We start from the raw sequence: 27,515 nt of genomic DNA on the forward strand, positions 1-27,515 counted from the left end.
AAAAAGAAAATAGGTTAAAACCAAAGCTATAAAGAAAATTGTGAATTCCCAGACACCGATATATAATGCGAGACCAAAAATAAAATGGAAAGATAGCCTCTAGGAGGTGGAGAATTGGCTGTCTGCTCAGACTTCTTGTTCTCTCACACAGAATGGAACAGGAAAAAACCTGTATCCACTGTCTGAAGGATTGTATAGAAGAGACATAAAGGCCAATAATACCTTTAATATGACTAAAGTATTAGCAACCTTTTACTTATTTCACTAAATAATGAATAAAGACATCCTACAGTTATTTTGTCCTCTTTAAGGACACTTCAGTCAGGCTCTGGGGGTTAAATACACAAATTTTTGACCTTCAAATTTTTTGACCTTCATCAATGAATGAAGATAGAGTATTTAGCTTCACCTCAGATCACTTTAAGTCGATCACAGAACTTATACTGATTTGTTTTGTATCCCAAAAATACTGTTCTTGTACATATATATGGATGTTAGCTAAGGATATTGCAGTACAAACACAGTCTAAAATAACATGGATGGATTGGGTGTTTTAGAGTTTGAAGGCCTGGAAGCGGGCAGTGTGAGTAATCTCGTCCTATACATAGATCACATCAGGCTCTGTAGACAGCACAGAGAGCCATTCAATCAGTCTTTATTAGGCAATTACTGTGTTCATTAGACAATTCCGACAAGTATCCTACATACATTCATTTTTTCTCATTGTTTCCATATCCCATTGGACCAAAATAAGTAGGCAAGTCTGTCAGTAAAAGCACAGCCCCTTGACTAATGTCTAGGTCAGATCCTCGCCCTACTGTTTGTCTGTGTGTCCCCGTCGTCTCATCTACATCTTAACCAGAATGCAGTCATTTAACTTTCATGACAAAATGCACACTATGATGGTTGTCCTGAGATTTTTTCAGCATGGTCATCTCTTAACATAAGACTGAGTACTGAGTAATTACGGAGTACATGCATTACAATGTTATGGGGATGTGATCGTTCGTGAAAGATTACACAGCTATTCCAAGGATGGAGTGCTGTGTTGTGGCCAGAAAAGACATACACTAGAATAATTATTATCTTTTTGATGTCTGAGTGAATGAAGGAGATGGTCATTTTCTAATAAAACACCCATATTGGGAATGAAAAAAATCATTAATCTTTTCTTCTTCTGATGCTAGCAGAAGCTACTGTTGGAGTTAGTGACAGGGTCTAGACAGCTTGGCAGTCTTCTGATATTTATATAAATATATTCCAGTAGACAGGCACAAAAATAGACAGTCCAATAAACACACAGACATGCTACATCATTGATATACTCACTATCTATCTCCCAAAGCGAAATGAAAATTGATGATTTGCAATATTTTCAGGCTATAATGATCAACTAACGTATTATTGTGTGTAGTCTATCACACTCACCGTTAATTACCATTGACTCAAGTCAGTCTATCAATTAGTGTTGTATGTATCTATGAGAACATGCAGTGAAGTCTCATACATCCAGTATTCAATATTGTGATGTTATTCAGTCATTTACAATAAACATTTCCATCGTAATTCCAAACATCAGATAACTTAACATATAATCTGGACATATTAGGAAAAATAACTGACATTACACACTGAAAGTGTTCCCTGAAATCTATTCAGACAATCATATGTATGTCAGTCATCTGTCTGATAGTCGAAAAAGGGAATATGGAATTGTATGGTAACAGTGGCATGGTGTCATCAGACTCCGCACTGATGTCAGACTTCATGTGTTCTGGATATGATGTCAGACTCCGAACTGATGTCAGGCTTCATGTGTTCTGGATATGATGTCAGACTCTGAACTGATGTCAGACTTCATGTGTTCTGGATATGATGTCAGACTCCGAACTGATGTCAGGCTTCATGTGTTCTGGATATGATGTCAGACTCTGAACTGATGTCAGACTTCATGTGTTCTGGATATGATGTCAGACTCTGAACTGATGTCAGACTTCATGTGTTCTGGATATGATGTCAGACTCTGAACTGATGTCAGACTTCATGTGTTCTGGATATGATGTCAGACTCCGAATTGATGTCAAGCTTCATGTGTTCCGGATATGATGTCAGACTCTGAACTGATGTCAGACTTCAAGTGTTCCGTATTTGATGTCAGACTCCGAACTGATGTCAGACTTCATGTGTTCTGGATATGATGTCAGACTCCGAATTGATGTCAGACTTCATGTGTTCTGGATATGATGTCAGACTCCGAATTGATGTCAAGCTTCATGTGTTCCGGATATGATGTCAGACTCTGAACTGATGTCAGACTTCAAGTGTTCCGTATTTGATGTCAGAGAGAGAGAGAGAGAGAGAGAGAGAGAGAGAGAGAGAGAGAGAGAGAGAGAGAGAGAGAGAGAGAGAGAGAGAGAGAGAGAGAGAGAGAGAGAGAGAGAGAGAGAGAGAGAGAGAGAGAGAGAGAGAGAGAGAGAGAGAGAGAGAGAGAGAGAGAGAGAGAGAGAGAGAGAGAGAGAGAGAGAGAGAGAGAGAGAGAGAGAGAGAGAGAGAGAGAGAGAGAGAGAGAGAGAGAGAGAGAGAGAGAGAGAGAGAGAGAGAGAGAGAGAGAGAGAGAGAGAGAGAGAGAGACTCCAAACTGATGTCAGACTCCATGTGTTCCGCATATGATGTCAGACTCCGAACAGATGTCAGACTTCATGTGTTCCGGATATGATGTCGAATAAAGTCTAAAAAAATAAAATTCATCAAAGTGTTTTGTCTAATGTGTAATCAATAAATATGTTTTGTCGTGGGATGTGTAATCTATAAATATGTTTTGTCGTGGGATGTGTAATATACAAATATGTTTTGTCGTGGGATGTGTAATCTATAAATATGTTTTGTCGTGGGATGTGTAATCTATAAATATGTTTTGTCGTGGGATGTGTAATCTGTAAATATGTTTTGTCGTGGGATGTGTAATCTATAAATATGTTTTGTCGTGGGATGTGTAATCTATAAATATGTTTTGTCGTGGGATGTGTAATCTGTAAATATGTTTTGTCGTGGGATGTGTAATCTGTAAATATGTTTTGTCGTGGGATGTGTAATCTATAAATATGTTTGGTCACTGGATGTGTAATCTGTAAATATGTTTTGTCGTGGGATGTGTAATCTGTAAATATGTTTTGTCGTGGGATGTGTAATCTATAAATATGTTTGGTCACTGGATGTGTAATCTATAAATATGTTTTGTCGTGGGATGTGTAATCTGTAAATATGTTTTGTCGTGGGATGTGTAATCTATAAATATGTTTTGTCGTGGGATGTGTAATCTGTAAATATGTTTTGTCGTGGGATGTGTAATCTGTAAATATGTTTTGTCGTGGGATGTGTAATCTGTAAATATGTTTTGTCGTGGGATGTGTAATCTATAAATATGTTTTGTCGTGGGATGTGTAATCTGTAGATATGTTTTGTCGTGGGATGTGTAATCTATAAATATGTTTTGTCGTGGGATGTGTAATCTGTAAATATGTTTTGTCGTGGGATGTGTAATCTATAAATATGTTTTGTCGTGGGATGTGTAATCTGTAAATATGTTTTGTCGTGGGATGTGTAATCTATAAATATGTTTTGTCGTGGGATGTGTAATCTATAAATATGTTTTGTCGTGGGATGTGTAATCTGTAAATATGTTTTGTCGTGGGATGTGTAATCTATAAATATGTTTTGTCGTGGGATGTGTAATCTATACATATGTTTTGTCGTGGGATGTGTAATCTATAAATATGTTTTGTCATTAGATGTATAACTTTTAAAATGAGAGGAATTATGCAGTCAATACATCATCTGTTACATGACAAAGTACCTCAGTATATACGATCCCTGTATCATATACGATACAGCTTAACACTCTCACTACACATCAATTATGATGATAACACTTCAGACACAGCAGCATTGTAAGAATTAAGTCCATTTCTCCAGAGAAATGAATAATTAATTACAATCAATAGCACAAACAACTGTGATAAGACAAGTCCTATCATTATCTGGGGCTAGGTGTGATACTAGAAATTCCAATTAGTGTAAAAAAAAATGGCACAGAAACTTAAAATACTTCTGGTCATGTTTAGTGTGAGAGTTGTGAGCTGTAGTTCTATATAGTTAGTGGTAGTTGTGAGAATTTATACTACATTGTGGTAGGTGTTTTGTGATCTTCTGTAAGGGAGTTGTGAGTGATTAAGTTCTGGTTTGTGTTAAATCCATCATCAGACGCAGGTTGTCAGTTCACAGTGAAAGTCTGACATTTTATTTCAATTATACATATTCTGAACGCTGAAAGGCAATACACATCTGAACTTCGACCTTTTACCATGTGCTTTTTTACACTTAACAGATTTTCCTCATGCTATTTCGCAGGTGATTCTTACTGATGGTGTAACCACCCAGCGGCCAGAAATTAAGATACACTTTATCGGTATGTATATTTAGAAAAATTAAACGAAGTCCTGAAGAGTTTACAGTAACTGATGAATTGAGACAATTAGCTAGCAGCTAACCATATCTATACAAGTAAGACAATGAAAAGTCAGCTGTAGATAGAGGAACATTAACTATTTATAGCTGCTTATCATTCACCGAGATCCAGATTACATAACTTCTCTCTATAATCATGTAGGCATCCTCTGTATAAGTCTCAATAGATAGGCTAATACTGTTATCATTTCCTTGTTTCACCCTTATTTTTGTGACACTCTATCTATAGCTTAATTTGGTGTAAAAATCAGTCAATATTTATTGTACATCTCTCTCTTTTTTCCCACGCAAGTTTCCATATGGCCAAAAAGAAAAAAAAAAAAAACTGAATAAAAAAATTACATTCCATGTTCAATGATTTAATCTCTTATCTCAAATATTCTTCATTTAAACAACATTAAAAACTAAAATAAGTGTTTATCTATTCTTCTGGATTTCAAAAGTATAATAAAATTGTACATTCTGAAAGGAAATGGACACAATTCTGTTGTGTAAACATGTTCAAGTTGAACAAAAAGTCCACTTGCCAAAAAGAATTACAAACTTTGAATAAGATTAGCTTCCCCTTTGTCTTGGAGTAGTTATGTGGAGGAAAATGTTTACAAATAACATTCCTCAAATGGTTTAAAAATCACCTTTATTTTGATCGAAACATTTATTGAAGTGTTTGTAAGACCTTCTGAATTGATAAAAAACCCTCGCACGATGAATCTGGCATATATAAATCTATAGCTGTGATCAAGTGTCAAATACTCAATAACTCTGGTAAATATGTCAATCCACTCCACCTAGTCTATCGTCTGACAAAACGATATTTTTATCAGTTAATCATGATTTAAATAAATAGCTACTTGTCGAGAGGAACTGGCTGGTATATCAGTGAATGTTCTTTATTACTGGGATGGTCATTCGTGTCCTGGCAAGCTGAGAGAATTCCACAAATCCTCAAAGATGAACACTTATTATTGAACCAAGTACATAATAACAGTAATTTTTACTTTAGATTTCCTCATCCACTAACTATAATAGGTCACTGTTAAGTATCTAATGAAATCCAGTGTGGATTGCTTGATTTCATGGTTCACTGAGTAGACCCCTGTATAAGTTTAATTGTCTGTTCCAATTACTAAGTAATGACAAAAATCTTGGCAGTCCATAGTCATATGTGAAAGAGAGTGTAGAATGTTACCAGCTCACTCACTTGTCACTGTTGGGGAGTGTAGAAAGTTACCAGCTCACCCTCTTGTCACTGTAGGGGAGTGTGGAATGTTACCAGCTCACCCTCTTGTCACTGTTGGGGAGTGTAGAAAGTTACCAGCTCACTCTCTTGTCACTGTTGGGGAGTGTAGAAAGTTACCAGCTCACCCTCTTGTCACTGTAGGGGAGTGTAGAATGTTACCAGCTCACCCTCTTGTCACTGTAGGGGAGTGTAGAAAGTTACCAGCTCACCCTCTTGTCACTGTAGGGGAGTGTAGAAAGTTACCAGCTCACTCTCTGGTCACTGTAAGAGAGTGTAGAAAGTTACCAGCTTATTCTCTGGTCACTGTAAGAGAGTGTAGAATGTTACCAGCTCACTCTCTGGTCACTGTGGGGGAGTGTAGAAAGTTACCAGCTTATTCTCTGGTCACTGTAAGAGAGTGTAGAATGTTACCAGCTCACCCTCTTGTCACTGTAGGGGAGTGTAGAATGTTACCAGCTCACTCTCTGGTCACTGTAAGAGAGTGTAGAATGTTACCAGCTCACCCTCTTGTCACTGTAGGGGAGTGTAGAATGTTACCAGCTCACTCTCTGGTCACTGTAAGAGAGTGTAGAATGTTACCAGCTCACTCTCTGGTCACCGTAAGAGAGTGTAGAAAGTTACCAGCTCACCCTCTTGTCACTGTAAGAGAGGGGAGCTTATTCTCTGGTCACTGTAAGAGAGTGTAGAATGTTACCAGTCACTTATTCTCTGGTCACTGTAACTGTAGGGGAGTGTAGAATGTTACCAGCTCACCCTCTTGTCACTGTAGGGGAGTGTAGAATGTTACCAGCTCATCCTCTTGTCAGTGTAGGGGAGTGTAGAATTTTACCAGATCACTTTCTACTTACTATGGATGAGTGTAGAATAATGACAGATCTCTAGGCACTATAAGAAAAATCCAAATGATATGTAAGCTCAATAAACATCTTTAGGGATAGCAGTAACAATTACAATCTCAATCATACTAGTTCTCTCCAGATACTCTGGACTACACAAACTGTTTGGATCCTCCCCAAGTCATATGTCACAACAAATATCCAGTCTAATTTAACACTGGCATCTCTTAAGTTCAAGGTTACTGTATTTATGTTGGTATAAAACAATTCAGATTATCATTAGGAATGGCAACACGGTTAAATAAAAGTCATCCAAGAACTATTGTAAAGAAGACAAGTCCATAACATCGTAAAAGAAATAACATCATAAACAAATAGGATCATCTGCAGACAAAGATACTTTAAAGCAATAGTTCACCGACAGAATTACAGTATTATAACTTTTGTCTGCAGATAAAAGGATTATGTAAAAATAAATGTACAGACTGCAGCACAAAAACTTATCTCATGATTGCTTGTTTAGTGTTTTCCATCCAGGCAACAGTCAAGGCGATATAAAAAGTGTCCACATACGAGGCCACTCAAGTAGCACTCGGAGGATGTAAAACATGTCATTATTGTTCTATTATTCTAACTATATCCTAACCTCTAGAGGTGTCTATAGGGAGACAAAGAAAAGATATACTCATAGGTGTGTGACTAATTCATCTGATAAGAAATTGCTGCAAAATTAAGCTGATAGATTTTCTCTGAAGCCTGGTCAATTTATCAGCATCTTACAACAAATACTTAAAAAAATCCATCTAACATCTGTTGATATAATTTAAGTGAACATCAATCTAGATTGCTTTCTAAACACGTCAGAAGTAATAGAGAGAAATAAAATGTTATATTCTTTAACATTTCTTCTTTATTTACGCGAGTGAAAACTCATTTACTTATAGCTATAGTTATGGTTTCTTGGGCTACCGTGTGTGAACAATTACACGACAGGAGCCAAGCAAGTTGCCTTTTATTTTCATCAGCTTTATAGTGCATTTGCGGTTTATTCCTTTTAAATGTTCCCCTATGAATATCTTTTTTTTTCCAGTGCATCAGTCTTTCATTACTGAATTTGTTGAGTCACTTATAACATATTCCCAAAAGGATTAAAGTTGTGCCGTTTGTGACAATGTCAGGGGCTGAAATGACCAGTGTTTTATTATTTAACAATGACCCCTGAGTCAAGTGTAATTGCCCTCCTGTCTTAATAAAATCAGAGTCTTGTAGTCCAAACACCAGTCAATATACCAATGTGTGATAATGTAACAACTCTCTCTCAACTAAATAACAAAGTGAGATTGAGAATTTTCTCATCTAACCACTCAGTGTTAGGTTCTATTTACTTCAAATCAAGAACGCCGTTTTAATTGCCTCCCTCTTTTAATCCCACAACATAAATGTATCACCTTTCCAAAGAAAATAACATCGGACCTGCTAGGAGGGCATTACCCTCCCCTCCCCTTCTCAATCCGCCTTCCACAGGATATGGTCATCTAAAATGAGTCTAATTAATCAAATTCACAGCGATCAATATGATTTCTTGGCTGACCAGTGGTCAACACAATACAATCCCCTATTTTGTTAGCCTGGCCAATCTATCTGTAGTGGACACTTGCCTCTCACAATAAACTAAATCTGCAGATTGAATTGTTACGGTAAATGTTCAAAAATTTGGATTCTTTTATTTTTTTTTCTTATGACAATATGTTGGACATTCATCATAAATGCTGTATTCACATAATTATTCAACAGCTCAGTAAGCTACGGATTTTTACATAATTATTGAAAGTTTTTGCTTATTTATATCTATCTGTATCTATAATGTTTGAAAGGTTGTTTTATGTACAGTGAAGATGTGAAAAACAATGTACTTATGTTCCTTCAAATGCATGCATCACTTTAAATTAATGCAAGATATCTAAATTTAGGACAAAATATAAAAAGAATTGATGACATGGTGAATAAAACGAGGTGTGTTTATTTACAACTTGGCACAACATACAAGAAAAGATTTTTTGAAATCATATCACTGAAGTAATATCTTTTTTCATTCACAAAAACTAAGTTTCAAAAACCAATTACAAACATTGCCAAAAATATCACATGAGCTAAAGAAAGTTTGTCTGTCCCCCACCTCTCCCTCCAGCCTACACAAGAGAAAAAAACATTTCATTTATCAAGCTAAACATATTTCCTAGAGAGTCAGTAGTTTGTTAAACATTCAATTACTAAGGCTATCAATAATTACAGATCTCTACCACAAATGACAAAATGCTACAAATCCCTGGTCCTAATTGTTAAAGGGGCCAGCTGCAATTTATTTTGCTGGACACAGTCCATTCACACACTGATTGGATCTCCTTGTGAAATGACCACAGCACAAATGGACCATAACTATCCACCATCAGGACAGCTGACCACTAGTTAGATGGTGGCATTCAACCAATTAATGGGCAGCTTGCTGGGCTATTTCATCCTCTCATCATTGTCACATGCAAAGCTGATTACAGCATTAAGGGACACTGCATACAGACAATTTGATTTTCTGTACAACTGAATATTTTGTTTAATAAACATTTCCACCATGGCTTTTGACTATTGTTGACTGTTGAAAAATTGTATGATTGTCCAAGCGTTTTTTAATTTTCTTTTAACAAGTTTTACAGCAATAACATCAATAAATTATAAGGTATTTTGATGGCTAATCCTTGACTGTTAATGTTCAGCTCCTCAAACAGCCCAGTAAGTACCCTGGTCCTGATTATGACCTCCTTTAAAGGTTTGGGCTGAGAGAAGAGCAGACTGACAAGTAATACTGACATTATCAAGTCAAATCTATTAAAATAACATGAATGAATGAAAAGTAACTTATATTATTGACAAGTGGTCTTGATAATTAACGGTCATCATTGGAAAAGTGACATATTGTTTCCCAGCTAGTGATTTTCCTTGGGAGCTTGTAAATAAAGTGACCTTTTAAAGGCAGAACTAGACATTAGATATATAGACAAGTGGTAGATCTAGGTAGCATTGAAAGACAGTGAATCATTATAGACAGGCAGGAGTATAATTTAAAATATTAACTGATATTCAAATGGAGAAGTTCAACCCATATTTATGGTGTTATACTAACCTGTGGTGGTTCTGATACATGCACCAAGTAAATCCCTTTGTAAAGTTGTGATATAGCTAGGTGTTGGTTATAGACAGGTGGTCATTATAGACAGGTGTTAGTTATAGACAGGTGTTGGTTATAGACAGGTATTGGTTAAAGACAGGTGTTAGTTACAGACAGGTGTTGATTATAGACAGGTGTTGGTTACAGACAGGTGTTAGTAATAGACAGGTATTGGTTAAAGACAGGTGTCAGTTACAGACAGGTGTTGGTTATAGACAGGTGTTAGTTATAGAGAGGTGTATGTTATAGACAGGTGTTGTTATAGACAGGTGTTAGTTAGAGAGAGGTGTATGTTATAGACAGGTGGTGGTTATTGACAGGTGGTGGTTATAAACAGGTGGTGGTATTAGACAGGTGTTGGTTATAGACATGTATGGGTTATAGACCAGTGTTATTTATAGACAGGTATTGGTTATAGACAGGTGTTAGTTATAGACAGGTGTTGGTTATAGACAGGTGTTAGTTATAGACAGGTGTTAGTTATAGACAGGTATTGGTTAAAGACACGTGTTAGTTACAGACAGGTGTTGGTTATAGACAGGTGTTAGTTATAGACAGGTGTTAGTTATAGACAGGTGTTAGTTACAGACAGGTGTTGGTTATAGACAGGTGTTAGTTATAGACAGGTGTTAGTTACAGACAGGTGTTAGTTACAGACAGGTGTTGGTTATAGACAGGTGTTAGTAATAGACAGGTGTTAGTTATAGACAGGTGTTAGTTATAGACAGGTGTTGGTTATAGACAGGTGTTAGTTATAGACAGGTGTTAGTTACAGACAGGTGTTAGTTATAGACAGGTGTTAGTTATAGACAGGTGTTAGTTATAGACAGGAGTTGGTTATAGACAGGTGTTAGTTATAGACAGGTGTTGGTTATAGACAGGTGTTGGTTATAGACAGGTGTTAGTTATAGACAGGTGTTAGTTATAGACAGGTGTTGGTTATAGACAGGTGTTAGTTATAGACAGGTGTTAGTTATAGACAGGTGTTGGTTATAGACAGGTGTTAGTTATAGACAGGTGTAGGTGTTAGTTACAGACAGGTGTTGGTTATAGACAGGTGTTAGTTATAGACAGGTGTTGGTTATAGACAGGTGTTGGTTAAAGACAGGTGTTAGTTATAGACAGGTGTTAGTTACAGACAGGTGTTGGTTATAGACAGTTGTTGGTTATAGACAGATGTTGGTTATAGACAGGTGTTGGTTATAGACAGGTGTTGGTTATAGACAGGTGTTGGTTACAGACAGGTGTTAGTAACAGACAGGTGTTAGTTATAGAAGTTATAGACAGGTGTTGGTTATAGACAGGTGTTAGTTATAGACAGGTGTTAGTTATAGACAGGTATTGGTTATAGACAGGTGTTAGTTATAGACAGGTGTTAGTTATAGACAGGTGTTAGTTATAGACAGGTGTTCATTGCAGACAAGTTTCCTGTAAGGTTATTATTGTATTAGCTATATAAGGTATGTCTGCTGTGTTAGAATCATCTGCCTGTTAAGCTGCTATCAGGGTAAAAGACACCTATTTTCTGCTTGGACAGCTTCACAGTTGGTTGCCAATATATCGTTTTGTTATTACATGCTAATCACCTCCTCACACACTTAATTATAAATAACACAGCCTGAGGGATCGCCAGTCAATCACAATCAAGTCCATAGCCTAGACTGTGTATTTGTATCAATGTAGCCAGTTCTTATTATTACCATCTTAACCTATGTGTACATAACAAAAAATGATTTGATTATTGACAAATTCACAACACATGTTTACAATCCTAGTAAGATCAATAGATAAACTATATACTGTGAATCTGTTGTTGGTCTCTCTTGATGATGATTAAACCCCGAGACACCTGGCACCACTACCTTCAGTAGTACAGTAAAACGCCATCTCTGTAACCTTTGAACTGGAGATAAACCTGACTCTTTCATTGTACTTTATATCTGAACATGAAGGTCAAGATGTCTCTACCTGTTTATATTCAACCTTCATGATATAGTTAATCTATACTTGTATAATAACTAACCAGTACAATAACTTAATAGATAAGCTGTATAGTTACACGGTTTAATCCTATGTTAACTCTAAACCTATCATCCCTGACCTGTGTAAGATTTATTAAATCTGTGATAGATCAAGTATAAAGCTATACCTGGCTGCATATGTCTAATACAATTGTTTATTTTCTTTGTTTATATTGCCCTTGAACTGCCAGTTATTTTGAGTTAGATTCTCCTTGTAGTAGCTGGTGTCTACCTAACTGAACAATATACAGGAGGCCCGTCACATCCAGAGCTATTAAGGTTAAGTGTCTTTCCCAAGGACACAACCATGATAACACAAACCAAACTGTCACAGGTAGGTAGTGCGAGGCATTCATCACACCTCAGGTCTCTCTAACGGCAACTCCCATGTCTGTCACCTATTATCTTCACCAAACTTGTTTCAATTTCTGTACTGACATCTACATACATTTCTTATGATGTTGAAATGCCATCTTTCTCTATTCATGATGTTCATGATACTTCTGTAGGCCAATAAGACTTACAAAATAAAGAAAGAACTTCCATACCTAAGGCATGCTCTTGTCATGTTTTAATTTCAAAGTGTTTTCTTTCCTACCTCACTTTTTATCAAAAACTGAAATATAGACGATTTAAATTGATAATTAAAGCAAACACAGACTTGTATATACATATACTAAATAAGACAATGATACAATGTAAGAAACCTTAGGGACTACTAGTTGTAAAGTCAAAATGATATGGTTCAATGAAGTTTCCGACTAAAATATTGATGGGTTAAATAGAGAGACAGGTTGTACCAGAAGGATAGTGAGGAATGTTTTGTTTTATATGACTGGTATCTAGTTAAGTTATAGACCATACAGATAAATAATTCAAGCTACTATAGGACAATAAAATTCCATTCTAATAAAGTCTGCTAAGGCTTTTTGATATTTTGGAGTGGGAGATGAATCAAACTGTCGTCTGTTCACTAACAGGTCATCATTTAATATTAGTAGGGAATATCTATTACCATATAAAGCCTTAGGGATTTTCCCCCTAAACCATACCACATAAAGCCTTAGGGATTTTCCCCCTAACCCATACCACATAAAGCCTTAGGGTTTTCCCCCCTAACCCATACCATATAAAGCCTTAGGGTTTTCCCCCCTAACCCATACCACATAAAGCCTTAGGGTTTTCCCCCCTAAACCATACCATATAAAGCCTTAGGGTTTTCCCCCCTAAACCATACCACATAAAGCCTTAGGGAGTCTCCCCCTAAACCATACCACATAAAGCCTTAGGGATTCTCCCCCTTAAACAAGACACACAAATAACACCTTCTTAGATGTTATCTCTCAGCGGAATCCAGTTCCAACTGTTAGTACAAAAAATATGGCTTAAACCAAAAAAAGATGCACACAGAGAGTGGGCTTATTGCAAAACAATGAGAAGCAATTTTTAATACTGAACCCCAATAGATACTGGTATGTTTATTATCAGGCGAGGACTCCTGTTACTTTCTGGTATAAGTGGAGGAGGGATTTGTAATTAACAATACATTTGCAGGAATTTACTATCCCACATCAGCCTATTGTTGGCTACATACTTTGTTAATGTCATAGTTATGTTTAAGTACTGAAACCACATGTGCTATGTTTGGGTAAAATAGTACTGGATCTACATGTAATAAGTTTGGGTAAAATAAGTACTGGAGCTACATGTAATAAGTTTGGGTAAAATAAGTACTGGAGCTACATGTAATAAGTTTGGGTAAAATAAGTACTGGAGCTACATGTAATAAGTTTGGGTAAAATAAGTACTGGAGCTACATGTAATAAGTTTGGGTAAAATAAGTACTGGATCTACATGTAATAAGTTTGGGTAAAATAAGTACTGGAGCTACATGTAATAAGTTTGGGTAAAATAAGTACTGGAGCTACATGTAATAAGTTTGGGTAAAATAAGTACTGGATCTACATGTATTAAGTTTGGGTAAAATAAGTACTGGATCTACATGTAATAAGTTTGGGTAAAATAAGTACTGGAGCTACATGTAATAAGTTTGGGTAAATAAGTACTGGATCTACATGTAATAAGTTTAGGTAAATAAGTACTGGATCTACATGTAATAAGTTTGGGTAAGATAAGTAATGGATCTACATGTAATAAGTTTAGGTAAATAAGTACTGGATCTACATGTAATAAGTTTGGGTAAGATAAGTACTGGATCTACATGTATTAAGTTTGGGTAAAATAAGTACTGGAGCTACATGTAATAAGTTTGGGTAAAATAAGTACTGGAGCTACATGTAATAAGTTTGGGTAAGATAAGTGATGATTTGAACAAACTTGGGTATATATGTTTGAGGTAAACTATACTGTATATCATGGAAAGAACAGCTCTGTGGAGAAGGGATATGAAAGTTACACATGTAATTTTAAGAGAACAGCTCTGTTGGGAAGGGATATAAAAGTTACACATGTAATTTTAAGAGAACAGCTCTGTTGGGAAGTGATATAAAAGTTACACATGTAATTTTAAGAGAACAGCTCTGTTGGGAAGTGATATAAAAGTTACACATGTAATTTTAAGAGAACAGCTCTGTTGAGAAGGGATATAAAAGTTACACATGTAATTTTAAGAGAACAGCTCTGTTGGGAAGGGATATAAAAGTTACACATGTAATTTTAAGAGAACAGCTCTGTTGGGAAGTGATATAAAAGTTACACATGTAATTTTAAGAGAACAGCTCTGTTGGGAAGTGATATAAAAGTTACACATGTAATTTTAAGAGAACAGCTCTGTTGGGAAGTGATATAAAAGTTACACATGTAATTTTAAGAGAACAGCTCTGTTGGGAAGGGATATAAAAGTTACACATGTAATTTTAAGAGAACAGCTCTGTTGAGAAGTGATATAAAAGTTACACATGTAATTTTAAGAGAACAGCTCTGTTGGGAAGTGATATAAAAGTTACACATGTAATTTTAAGAGAACAGCTCTGTTGGGAAGTGATATAAAAAGAGAACAGCTCTGTTGGGAAGTGATATAAAAGTTACACATGTAATTTTAAGAGAACAGCTCTGTTGGGAAGTGATATAAAAGTTACACATGTAATTTTAAGAGAACAGCTCTGTTGGGAAGTGATATAAAAGTTACACATGTAATTTTAAGAGAACAGCTCTGTTGGGAAGTGATATAAAAGTTACACATGTAATTTTAAGAGAACAGCTCTGTTGGGAAGTGATATAAAAGTTACACATGTAATTTTAAGAGAACAGCTCTGTTGGGAAGTGATATAAAAGTTACACATGTAATTTTAAGAGAACAGCTCTGTTGGGAAGTGATATAAAAGTTACACATGTAATTTTAAGAGAACAGCTCTGTTGGGAAGTGATATAAAAGTTACACATGTAATTTTAAGAGAACAGCTCTGTTGGGAAGTGATATAAAAGTTACACATGTAATTTTAAGAGAACAGCTCTGTTGGGAAGAGATATAAAAGTTACACATGTAATTTTAAGAGAACAGCTCTGTTGGGAAGAGATATAAAAGTTACACATGTAATTTTAAGAGAACAGCTCTGTTGGGAAGTGATATAAAAGTTACACATGTAATTTTAAGAGAACAGCTCTGTTGGGAAGTGATATAAAAGTTACACATGTAATTTTAAGAGAACAGCTCTGTTGGGAAGTGATATAAAAGTTACACATGTAATTTTAAGAGAACAGCTCTGTTGGGAAGTGATATAAAAGTTACACATGTAATTTTAAGAGAACAGCTCTGTTGGGAAGTGATATAAAAGTTACACATGTAATTTTAAGAGAACAGCTCTGTTGGGAAGTGATATAAAAGTTACACATGTAATTTTAAGAGAACAGCTCTGTTGGGAAGTGATATAAAAGTTACACATGTAATTTTAAGAGAACAGCTCTGTTGGGAAGAGATATAAAAGTTACACATGTAATTTTAAGAGAACAGCTCTGTTGGGAAGTGATATATATATGATTGGTACATGTGTAATTTGCATCACCATTTCTTACCTTGGAGAAATTCTTATTGTGTTAAACTGAAGCTATGTAATCTAATGATAATCCTATTGGGTACAATGACACATCCATTAATGCTAAAACTCAGAGTCAGAAGACAAATGTGTGCAATCATCATTCGGCAGTATTTTTTACATTTGTTTCCGTTACTTACAATTGGCTGGAGACAATCCATACAAATACTTAACAAATACTACCGTCTTATTGGAAACTCTTTATGAAGTATGCTCACTTAACAAAATATTAAGTGTGCAGCAGAGATATTCTGTATCGTATCATTTAACACCTATCACAATATCATGTGACAATCGCATTACATTTACAAAGATCAGGAGAATCTCCAGCGGATGGCTACAGTTCCTCACTGTAATTGTTATTTATGGTCCTTCGCCGCACTTAAACACTGGCAGACTATATAATTTGATTTTGACATGACTTTATAGAAAATGATTCTCACAGAATTAACTTTGTCGTTTATTGTGTAAATGTGACTATCCTGACACTGTTAATAATGGTGAGCTGACATATGGACCGTGTTGGTCCGTTAGGTACAACATCTATAAGACTAATTAATCTCACGCGACTTTCATAGTATTGACTTTTTTCACAGTATCGACTGAATGAAGCCCACTGTTGGAGCATGCAGTCAGATTTCGGGAGCAAATTACAGTCGGGATCAATAAGTAATTAGGGAGTTGAAAGACAGCAGGGACTTTCTGGCAGTTCAGCACTCAACCTGAAGCCATAATGTATAAATGTTGTGTTTTATGCTACATTTGAAGAAAACTTAAGGTCACTTGGTACTGCTAAATGGAAACAAAATACGCTGTTGTGAAATTTCTTTGTAGAACACATGTGGATCAGTTTTGGCTCATTATGCAGTTTCTGCTGGGGGATAAAAATCTGAAAGTTTGTAATGTGAAGTTAAAATACGTCATTGTAACCTCTCCTTACTAACATATCTTACAATGTATTCTGTATACACCAAATATTGAAACAGATAAAAAGAAATTATTCAAGTGCAAATAGTGCAAAGAATTTCAAACAAAATATCAGCTCCTTCTGATCAAAAACACTAACTCCTACATCAACCAAAAAAACTTCACCGTTTCTACCAACCCCCTCAAGTATAAGTTTACTGTAATACCAGGTACTTCAGAACAGACTTAGGACATGAAAGAACATTGTAAATGTTGTGTAAAATACTACAGACACCTCAGAACTATGTTATTTTTGTGATAATAAGAGAACTGGCTACATAACAACTTGACTACCAAATAACTTTCCTGAAAACACTCTCCTGTAGTGTTATTATTCTGTAAATTAATTTTATTACCCTGTTGTCAAGGCTGACATTTTACTGTTACCAATGTGATCCCAGATCTAAAGATAATTAATTATAGGTCCGATTTCAACCTCATTATCCAGAGTAATGAAATACATAAAAACATAAATACTGGCATTTAGCAGTTGTGTTTCCAATGCCAGTACATTCAGAGCTCTAGTACTGGTTAATGAGTTATTGGATCGGAGTGTGGATAAGGGGAGGTAACTCAGACCAATACCTCCCATACCACAATAACAGCTGGGTTTATTTACATAGAGGAAGGGCAGATGGTGTGGCGAACAGCTATCTCATTGTGCTTGTCTGCACGTGCTGCAAGTGGTGACTGTGCATCTAGCAGGCATTTGTTTGTAAAAAAAAAAGCATTGATTAGGACAACATCGCTGATAACTATCTATAATTGAAAGGCAAACAAGAATTAGAAACAATGACAATACCTTTTTATCACTCAGCTGTTTTTCTAATCAACTGGAAATATATTTGAAATAATCTACAACTACTATGTCATTCAAGATACTTGTTCAAAAAAGAAACACAACATCACTGGTGATTATTGTTTGAAGTGTATACATTTTGGATGAATAGTACATTAGGAAATAATACTGATGATTTATCAAAATCCTATTGTGCTTGAACAACAATTTAAACCTAGTGATTGCACTAGCAAATCAATGATTGACCTAGCCACTATTATACAACTGTTGATACAGTAAGACTTCCTGCCATAGACTCTGATGATACAATAACTGATGGTCTGATATAACAACGCAATAAAATATCAATCTCCTACAATAATTCTTTTTTTTAATTCACACACAAACTGACCATCTCATTTCAGTTGGTCCGATAAAGATGAAACGATCATGATATGTATCATATTTGACAACTTATTCTTAATAACGAAAACTGGAAACAGTTTGTTTGGTGTCTTGTGATTATATAAGTTGATTCTTTTTTTCATAAAGTAAATACGGTATAATATTTTGTCCTGGAAATTGAAAATGTTATTCATGTCGTCTTCCAAACTAGAAACATTGTGTATGTTGTCTTGGAAACTCTCAACGTTTATTAAGTTATCTTGGAAACTGGAAACATTGGTCATGTTGTCTTGGAAATTCGAAACACTTTTTTTTATATTGTCTTAGAAACTGAAATTCTGTTTTCTGTAGTCTTGGAAACAAGTAAGAAATTCTTATCTTTTCTGTATCAAATAAATTCCTTTACTATGAAAGGAGATGAATTGGTTGTAAGTGTGTAGTTTATCTTCGACCCCAGTCAAACCAAAAGCTCTTCAATTACCTATTTGAATTTCTCTTGGGTTGAAATAAATATATATAATTATTTTCATCTTGTTTCTCCTGAAACATAATGCTACATGTTGCCCGGTAAATTAGATAAGACAAAGAACCCCTTATGTTATTACCAGGGTATGCTTCCTAGGAAATAGAAGGACAGTACACTGATAGCCAAACACACATGGCCCCTTGAGTCCCTGCTCATCTATGATCCGACACAAAACAGAATTAATCACTGGTGCTTTTGTTCCAGAGTTAATATCACAAAAAAGGTCACATTGGTTTATTTGACAGTTTAACGGCACTGCCACTCTGACTATAACGGCACTGCCACTCTTGACTATAATGGCTCAGCCACTCTCAACGTAATTATTGATTTCAGAGCCTTTCATTGGTCACATTAACTTTTGAATCTTCCGACTATTGAAGTATTGCCTCAGGAAAACAGGTTTTGCTACACAAGAAAAACAAAGATAATATCTTATGGACAATAAATACACGATTTCAACAACCAGTCATTACCAAATTAAAAAGAAATGATTTTTATTCTGTACATTGTAGTGATTAGATATTGAAGTAATTCAGTTTGATTTCAAGAATATATTTAACAAATTAACAGGGCAAATTCGGATCATCCCCAGAAAGTCAATTTAGACAACAGTATCCACTGCATTCACGTAAAACATCAAATTTTTATTACTTCATTTTTCAAATTGGAAACCACTTAACTACAAGAACCAGTTATCATAAACAATTTTTAAACTGTTTTCATATCTTGACATATCTCACAAATTGAAATCTAAGAATTGGTAGCTTCTAGCACCATAAAAGCTGAAAAATTTGTGTCAAGAATAAAAAAAAAAAAAAAGAAAAAAAGAAAGCTATTTATAACAAACGTATGGACTCTGATAATTCACTTTTCTATTGAGTTCGAAACTAATTTAAAACTCTTTTCCTTCTGGTTTTCTTCCACCATATCTTAGATAATGACAATAGATTATTTCATACCAATGTAAAAGAGATAAATATATCCAAGAAAACATAAACCAATATTTTATTGACTAATAGTATCTTAATCTTTTTTTCTTTTTTTAAAAATTCAAATTCTTGGATCACCATGTAATGATGTACTTTTGATTGTGTTTTTCCTTCAGGAAGATCAAAATACATTTGATAAATGAGCAATCAAAACAACAGTGTATGCCTAATAATGGCCGACACAAGTCAGGGAGAGTAATTCATGATTACAATGTGAGGACAATTATTTAGAGAACGGCCGTATTTCACAATTTTTTTTATGTGACTATCAAATTTTACTGCAATCAAACATCTTTGCATGACCAGTTTCATCCCTGAGGCTACACCAGTGTCTGCTATCTCCCCAATTGATTCTCTGACAAAAAACTTCCATGAATTATTAATAACACCCGAATTAAAACTGGAACTTTGCGGATGTTGTTGAGAAAACTCTTACGGTAATTGGAAAATTAATTTGTCATATAGCCGAGGGCAGGCGGACTAATTCTGATGACGGACGCCTGCAATAAGGGAGCACTGCTACTCGATTGACAATAAATAGCCAAAGTGTCGTGCAACCTTTCAGAACAATACTCTGAGGGACAATGCTGAAGTGCTGTAGGATTGCTTATACACATACCCTGTGGTTGAGAAAGGATGTAGAGTCATAACCATAATGTCACCTACAGTGACACAGTAACAATGTTATCTAAAGTGACACAGTAACAATGTTATCTAAAGAAACACAGTAACAATGTTATCTAAAGTGACACAGTAACAATGTTATCTAAAGTGACACAGTAACAATGTTATCTAAAGTGACACAGTAACAATGTTATCTAAAGTGACACAGTAACAATGTTATCTAGTGACATAGTAACAATGTTATCTAAAGTAACACAATAACAATGTTATTTAAAGTAACACAGTAACAATGTTATCTAAAGTGACACAGTAACAATGTAAAGTGATACAGTAACAATGTTATCTAAAGTGACACAGTAACAATGTTATCTAAAGTGACACAGTAACAATGTTGTCTAAAGTGACACAGTAACAATGTTGTCTAAAGTGACACAGTAACAATGTTGTCTAAAGTAACACAGTAACAACACAATAACAATGTTATAACAATGTGTCTAAAGTGACACAGTAACAATGTTGTCTAAAGTAACACAGTAACAACACAATAACAATGTTATATAAAGTGACACAGTAACAACACAGTAACAATGTTGTCTAAAGTAACACAGTAACAATGTTGTCTAAAGTGACACAGTAACAATGTTATCTAAAGTGACACAGTATCAATGTTGTCTAAAGTGACACAGTAACAATGTAAAGTGATACAGTAACAATGTTGTCTAAAGTAACACAGTAACAACACAATAACAATGTTATCTAAAGTGACTCAGTAACAACACAGTAACAATGTTAGTTTTTACCTCCAGTTATAAATGAGGTTTTTAATAATCAGCTATAAGGATTTACGACATATTTCAAAAGGCCGAAGTTTCTCTGTAATGGAGACTAAAATTACTGTAAAGGTCTTTTGTAAGTTAATTCTAGAATACACTGGTTGAGATTATCATATACGAAATCCTATATTATTGAAATGGTACATATCTCATATATGACTAGATAAAAGCTGCATATTTTTTTTTTAATTGAAGTGACTAATACCTTATTCAATTTCAATAATGGTGCATTTAATTTCTAAGTGCTGTACTGTTTAGCGTTGTCATGTATTGGATAACTAAGGTACAATATCAGTGTTATCAGTGGAGACAGAGACAAGATAAATGACAGAGAGGAGAAAGGGAGACAGATCAACTGCCGACTGTGGGAGCTAACACTGAACAGTCGACATCTCCCAAACAGCAAAACCGAGAGTGATTTGCACCGCCAGAGATCAATAACCTGATCTGTACAGCTAGACAATAAGGCTATTAGCTCGCTTTTAATAAGTCATAATTAATAGTCGATTGTGTCGTGGCAAGGTCAATAAAATTACACAGGAGTATGATAAAGACATGATACTGGATATTAAACTGACAGATCTTACCAACAATTTATGTACTTGAATATATGTAACACTGTATCATTCCATTAACCTTGGATTCTCCAACAATAAAACCTACTTCACACTGCAGCAACAATCATAACTTCTAACAAAAATAAACCCAATTTTTTTATTTTGTGAGAATGACATTTTGAGATAATGACAGTACTGTACTTATGTGAATGGATACCAAACAATCATATTATCAATATAATATCTTTCTGTCCTGATCATGTTATTATAATACAATGACAAACTGTCTACTATATCCACACAAACAGTTTATCTCCCTTAAAGCAAGATGCACACGAGACATTTTAATAAGTGTTTTTGTATTTATTGTGAGCGCCTCACCCAGCTGCTGAGATTAATAAACTACCGGGATACCTTCAATCAGACAACAAAGGTGCTAAAAACTTCAATTATCTTAATTACGTGGGCTACAAAATATGATATTTACTACTGTTATTGGGCAGCAAATGACATGCCCTGATCATACCGTCATAGCAATGAATATTGCAGGCAAGGCTATTCCTGCGGGGAAATGACAAAAGAGTTCAGTAGACGAATGGGCGCCCAGACATAATGTATCTCAGTATGAACTCTAACTGCTCAATCATGCATGTCCTATGACGATAAAATTCAAGCAAAACCAGATCTACAAACCACAAATTAAATATGTTTAAAACGTTAAAAAACAGATATTTACTAAGTTGCCACAAAGATGCCAGACTAATACCACTCATTATACTGATAGATAATACAACATGATAAGACATGATAAATATGATTTATCAGCTACAGAAAATATCCACATGAACGTCATTTGTTAAATTTTCTATTTTACCCTAAATATTTTATACGGGTCATGTCTATAACCATTACATGGGTTTAGGATACAAGGTGGTATACAAAGGCTTCCTAAAAGTTAAGATTGAAAATTAACACTTTACATCTGAAACGTGATATCCAGGATTAAAAATAAATTGGAGATTTAAAAAAAAAATTGTTTTTTTCTGTTTTTAGATTAAGAACACTATCGATTATCTATTAATGTTGAATCTCATTGTTCTTCATTACAGTGATTTGGTAATTCTACCAATCAAATGTAAAAGATGAGAAAAATGTGACAGTGTGTATCTGTTACGGTTAAACACAGCGATGATGACCAGTATAGAGAAATGTCAGAGTAGATAGACACTTCATTTGGCGATGCATCTTTACAGATTATGGGTCGGATCAATATTTACGGCATGCAGACTCCGAAAAGTGATGATATGTGTTTCAGCCACACTGTGGAAATGGCAGTCGCTGGAGTTGGAGCAATTTCAGAGACTTTCTCGTCAGTGTAGATCTAGCGACAACAATTGGCCTGGGCGGCTCGCCCATATCTTTCATTGATCGTTAGAACAGCCTAGCATTACCTCCATCCCGACTAGGTACCATGTACTGTGGCTTAATACTTCACATAAACTACTTCATGAAATATTTATGAAGTACCATGGGGGCTTGTGCCTTCCAAGAAAATAACAAGCTATGTAAAATGTGTATGATTTTTCAAGACAAAAAAAAAAAATTATGAATAAATGATCTGATCAGGCAGACTGATAGCTTTGCGTGAAATTTGTCGTCATATCATGAACAAAACTAGGTAAACTTTCAAACATTGTGACTCTTTTCCGTTTCTAGATTGCATATTTATTACAACATAAATGTAGAGTTACAAAGTCATAAAATCCCTTAATAGCTTTCAAACCCAGCATTTTATCATTTCTAGATACGAGATACACAGTTCTCCATGGAGCTAAATGTCACACTTCTAAAAATGGGCACAAAGTTATAGTCTACAGGACAGTTGGAGGGTTATCAGATTTTGTATGCAGCTCATTTTTATCATTCATGTACAGTTTGAAATACCAGTTAACAATGACATTGAAATGAGTCAAAAGTTCAAGTGCGGTTACCCAAAACAATAAGTATGTAGTTATTAAATATTTGGTAAATCCATACTCTGATTATAAAGTTGTAAAAAGTAGACGAGAAGAAAAAGAAATCCTTAGCTAATAAAAGAAAAAAACATCTGTATTTATCAAATATAAAAAACAAAAACTACAAATGTGATGAAATATTAAACCAGATGGCATATATATTACATTCAAAGTGGTATACAGTCTGAGTTCAATGTAGCAAATCAAATCGTCTGTAAATAATTCACTGTCACAGAATAATACACTAAGTTGAACGCCTTGCATCTAATGTAATTTATATATATATATATATATATCTATAGGATCTTACATCAAGATTTCTTTTGATATGCAAACTAAGAAGATTTTATTAAGCGAACCTTTGACGAGCTAAAAAAAAAAAAATTATGACTGGTTTCACAAATCACATATGAAAAGAAACAAATTGATAAGATCATTTTTAATCACATGATCACTTTTATCAAGCACGATAGAAAACGAGCATTTCTATGTCAAACTTGAATGATTCATTGTCTCCATTGTTACAATGTTGTTATATTATAAAAATTGAGGTCATGATATTACATACATTTGTATGTGTGATATGGAAAAAATATGACATGGGTTTATTCACTGTGTGATAAAGCCTGTTATAGAACTTAATGTCTTGACTTTGCAAGACATAACCATTGATACAGGTGTGTGATAGATATCGCTATCATTGCTGTCTAGTCTACATTTCTCTCTAACTCGGTTACAATGATGCCAAACAAAGATGACAATTAGGTAAGACTGAGAGCCTGATTTTGTCTCAATGTCTACTTACATGACCCAGACTATCTACAAGGTCGTCGCAGTCAATCATTGCTCTGACTCATAAGAACAAAGCTATACAGTAATTATGTCTATATAGCAGAGATACAAGGGAGATTTCTAGCAAAGTCTGCTCTCACTTTCTGTTGTATTTATCTATAGGAACAATTTTCAAATTAGCAATAAATATTGCCTTAATGTGATAATTTTATGATGCCTTTCTGATACAGCATTGGTCTATCTGTTTCCCAGACCTCTGTCATGTAGACACATTAACACACTGATGTTGTGGCGAATGTGTTGGTATCACCAATAACTGCTCTTATATCTGGGTCGGCCATTCAATGTTAATTCAGTTGATCCAGTCTCTTGGTAAATTTAACAGTTCCCCACAGAGCTGGTACTGGCTTATCACAACATCACCACTATTCTTAGATTATGTCCATTTTATTGTCTTTTTGATCTATATTGTTTTGATCAGACGAAACATCAAATCAGGTGAAATTTTCCACCTGTAGAATACACTTAAGGATGCACTGTCATCCCTCTCTCAGACAGCTGAGCGACCAAAACTCTTAGACGATCCCCATACGCCAGGCTAAATGATGGTGTACTTTTAGTATGGTGTGTAAAATAAAATGTCTTGATATATTCCAGCTACCTCACAGTCTAGTTACATATGGATCAAAATTCAAGAATATTTCCGAGATGTCTTTAACATTTACAGAAGTAGAATTATGAACCTCAGCATTCAAATCTCAGGGAAGTAAAGTACACTTACCATGGTGGAATGCTCTAGTACAGAGATGCCTTCCTCCTGGACAGCTAGCCACACCTCATCCTCAGGGGTAGGAGACGTCTTTAACTGTAAAACAGATCATACACAATTTACAGTCACACCTCATTCTCTCTGTGAGGTAAAGGAATTTGGAATATTTGCATGGTTTTTTTTTTTATATTTTTTTATTTGTTTTGGGTTTTTGTTACCATTTTTATAGAAATATGATTTTCTTGTACTTACTTTTGTGAAGAAAAGTTTGGCACCACAGAATGGCCACTTCCTGACCACAGCAAGGTAGACTCGGACACAGTCCTGAGGAGACCGGCCTCTCAGAGACACCCATCTTTCCAACAGTTTGGACACTGTTGATCTGGAACAAAGTTCATATCAAAAGTATATAACGAAGAATGTATAAGGTTGATACCATTAGTAATTTAAGGTCAAGGTCATTACCATGCATAAATATAGCTTGTAGCTGGTGTCATGCTCATTGTCACCAGTAGTAGTTAAGGACTGGTCAAGGTCAGTACTACAATTAGCTAGGGAAAGCAGTTTAAACTTACCGGTAGTTATTAACTAGGCTAAAGGTTATTACTTGTAATACTACCTATGGGTCAAGGTCATTACAAATACAATATTTCACCAGGTATATAAGGCCCTTGATGAAAGAAAACAAGAGGCCCATGGGCCTTAATGGTCATCTGACATAAAATACAAGATTTCAAATTTTGAACTTATTTCACCTGGATTTAAGAATCAAGGGCACTCAGCCACCACCTTGAAAGTGGGTTAAGGTTATTCTTTTTAACAAACTTCATAAACCTTCATCCCAGGATGCTACAGGCCAAATATTATCACCCCGGATGTTCTGGTTATTCAGAAGATGTTTGAAGTAACAAACTTTGGTTAGTGCCATGTCATGATCATTTCATGCAAGTTTTGGCTCAATCGCACTTGAACTTGAGAAGAAGTCGAAAATGTGTTTTCAAGATGGCGGCCATGATGGCCATGTTGGATTTCGGACCAACCCGAAATTAATAAACTTTGGTCAGGGTTATGTCACGATCATTTCAGTTAAGTTTCAGCTCAATGAAACATGAAGAACTTGAGAAGAAGTTGAAAATGTTTATGACAGAAGCCGGACAAAAGGCGATCGCAAAAGGTCATCAGACCCTGCGGGTCAGATGACCTAATTACCCAAACTTCTTATTTTTCACATTTTGAAATACCATAAAAAGATTTATGGATAGGCTTACTCAAACTGATGGGCACAGACTGATCATGGACAGAGTGATCTTAAAAAGTTTTACTAAATATATTATACCACTTTATGAAAAGCTGTCTTATCCAGTTTTCAGCAATAATTGGACTTTGTCAAGGAAGAAGTGAAGTTTCAACTGTGTTATGTACATAATCTTTACATGTGTTAAACAATTTTTTTCTCTATTTTTTTGAGCTTTAGCAGTTGATTGGCATGAAGAGTTGATGAATTTCATTCATAAACAAAAAAACATGAAATGTTGGTGATAACTTTTTACAGTGAAGTATGCTCTTCTTTCTCCATTTCAATTATTACCTGTGTGATGCTGCAGAGGAAGATAATCATTATTGTTTCAGTAATTAAGTAATTATCGTGTAAAAATAGCTTGTCTGACATTTACTCTGTTAGCAGCCAACAGCAAGCATCTCTAAAACTGAAGCAGAAAATAACAGAAAGCATCCCTGAAACTAGGGTAGTCAAAAATATCTACAGGGGATTGCAGTGCCGTGTTTTGTCTTTGCAGTTATTATATATGTGACGATTCAGCATGGTAGAATCATATTTGATAAACAATAATGTTTATGATAATTTCATTTCAAAATTGTGAAAGGAAAAATTCAATTCAGTGCTTTAACTTAAACTACATCCATCATGACAGATAAAGCTTACTGAAAAATTCTAATTGTGATCACAAGAAAACAAGCAGAACTAAATAAAAAGAAAGCCAGACTGAGAAAAATAATATACAATTCATCATGATTTCAGACACAATAGAACTTATGCAGAAGAGAATTGTTCAGACATTTTTCAAGGTCAATATCAGAGCCAGGCATATACCACTGATCTAATTTACAATCACCTCAGGGACAAATGCAATAATTCTGGTTACAAGTCTCGGGGAGGGGGGGTCTTTCTCTGATTTCCCTGGAAATATTGATTGGGAGCAAAAAAAAAAAAAAAAAGGTCAAGGTCATCATCAGCAGTATAGAAAAGAAGGGTCAAGGTGATTGATGAATATCATTGGCTGTAGTTGTAAGGGATAACAAATGATGACACTAAAGTACCAAGGAATTCATATCAGTTACTAGATTTGAT

General features: G+C 35.0%; 1 protein-coding gene across 1 annotated transcript in view; it reads right to left on the minus strand.

Moving 5' to 3' along the window:
* Positions 1-27,515, minus strand: part of LOC132552352 (pleckstrin homology domain-containing family H member 1-like) — a 92,973-nt gene that overhangs the window by 5,939 nt on the left and 59,519 nt on the right. The window contains exons 25-26 of the mRNA XM_060216515.1: positions 25,400-25,529; positions 25,160-25,243 (exon numbers count right to left, since the gene is read on the minus strand). Coding sequence (XP_060072498.1) covers positions 25,160-25,243; positions 25,400-25,529 — 214 coding nt within the window. The remainder of the gene's footprint in view (positions 1-25,159; positions 25,244-25,399; positions 25,530-27,515) is intronic.

This window comes from Ylistrum balloti, unplaced genomic scaffold (assembly GCF_031769215.1).
Source record: "Ylistrum balloti isolate Yb309-2 unplaced genomic scaffold, AGI_CSIRO_Ybal_v1 Utg369630, whole genome shotgun sequence".
NCBI classification, from domain to species: domain Eukaryota; kingdom Metazoa; phylum Mollusca; class Bivalvia; order Pectinida; family Pectinidae; genus Ylistrum; species Ylistrum balloti.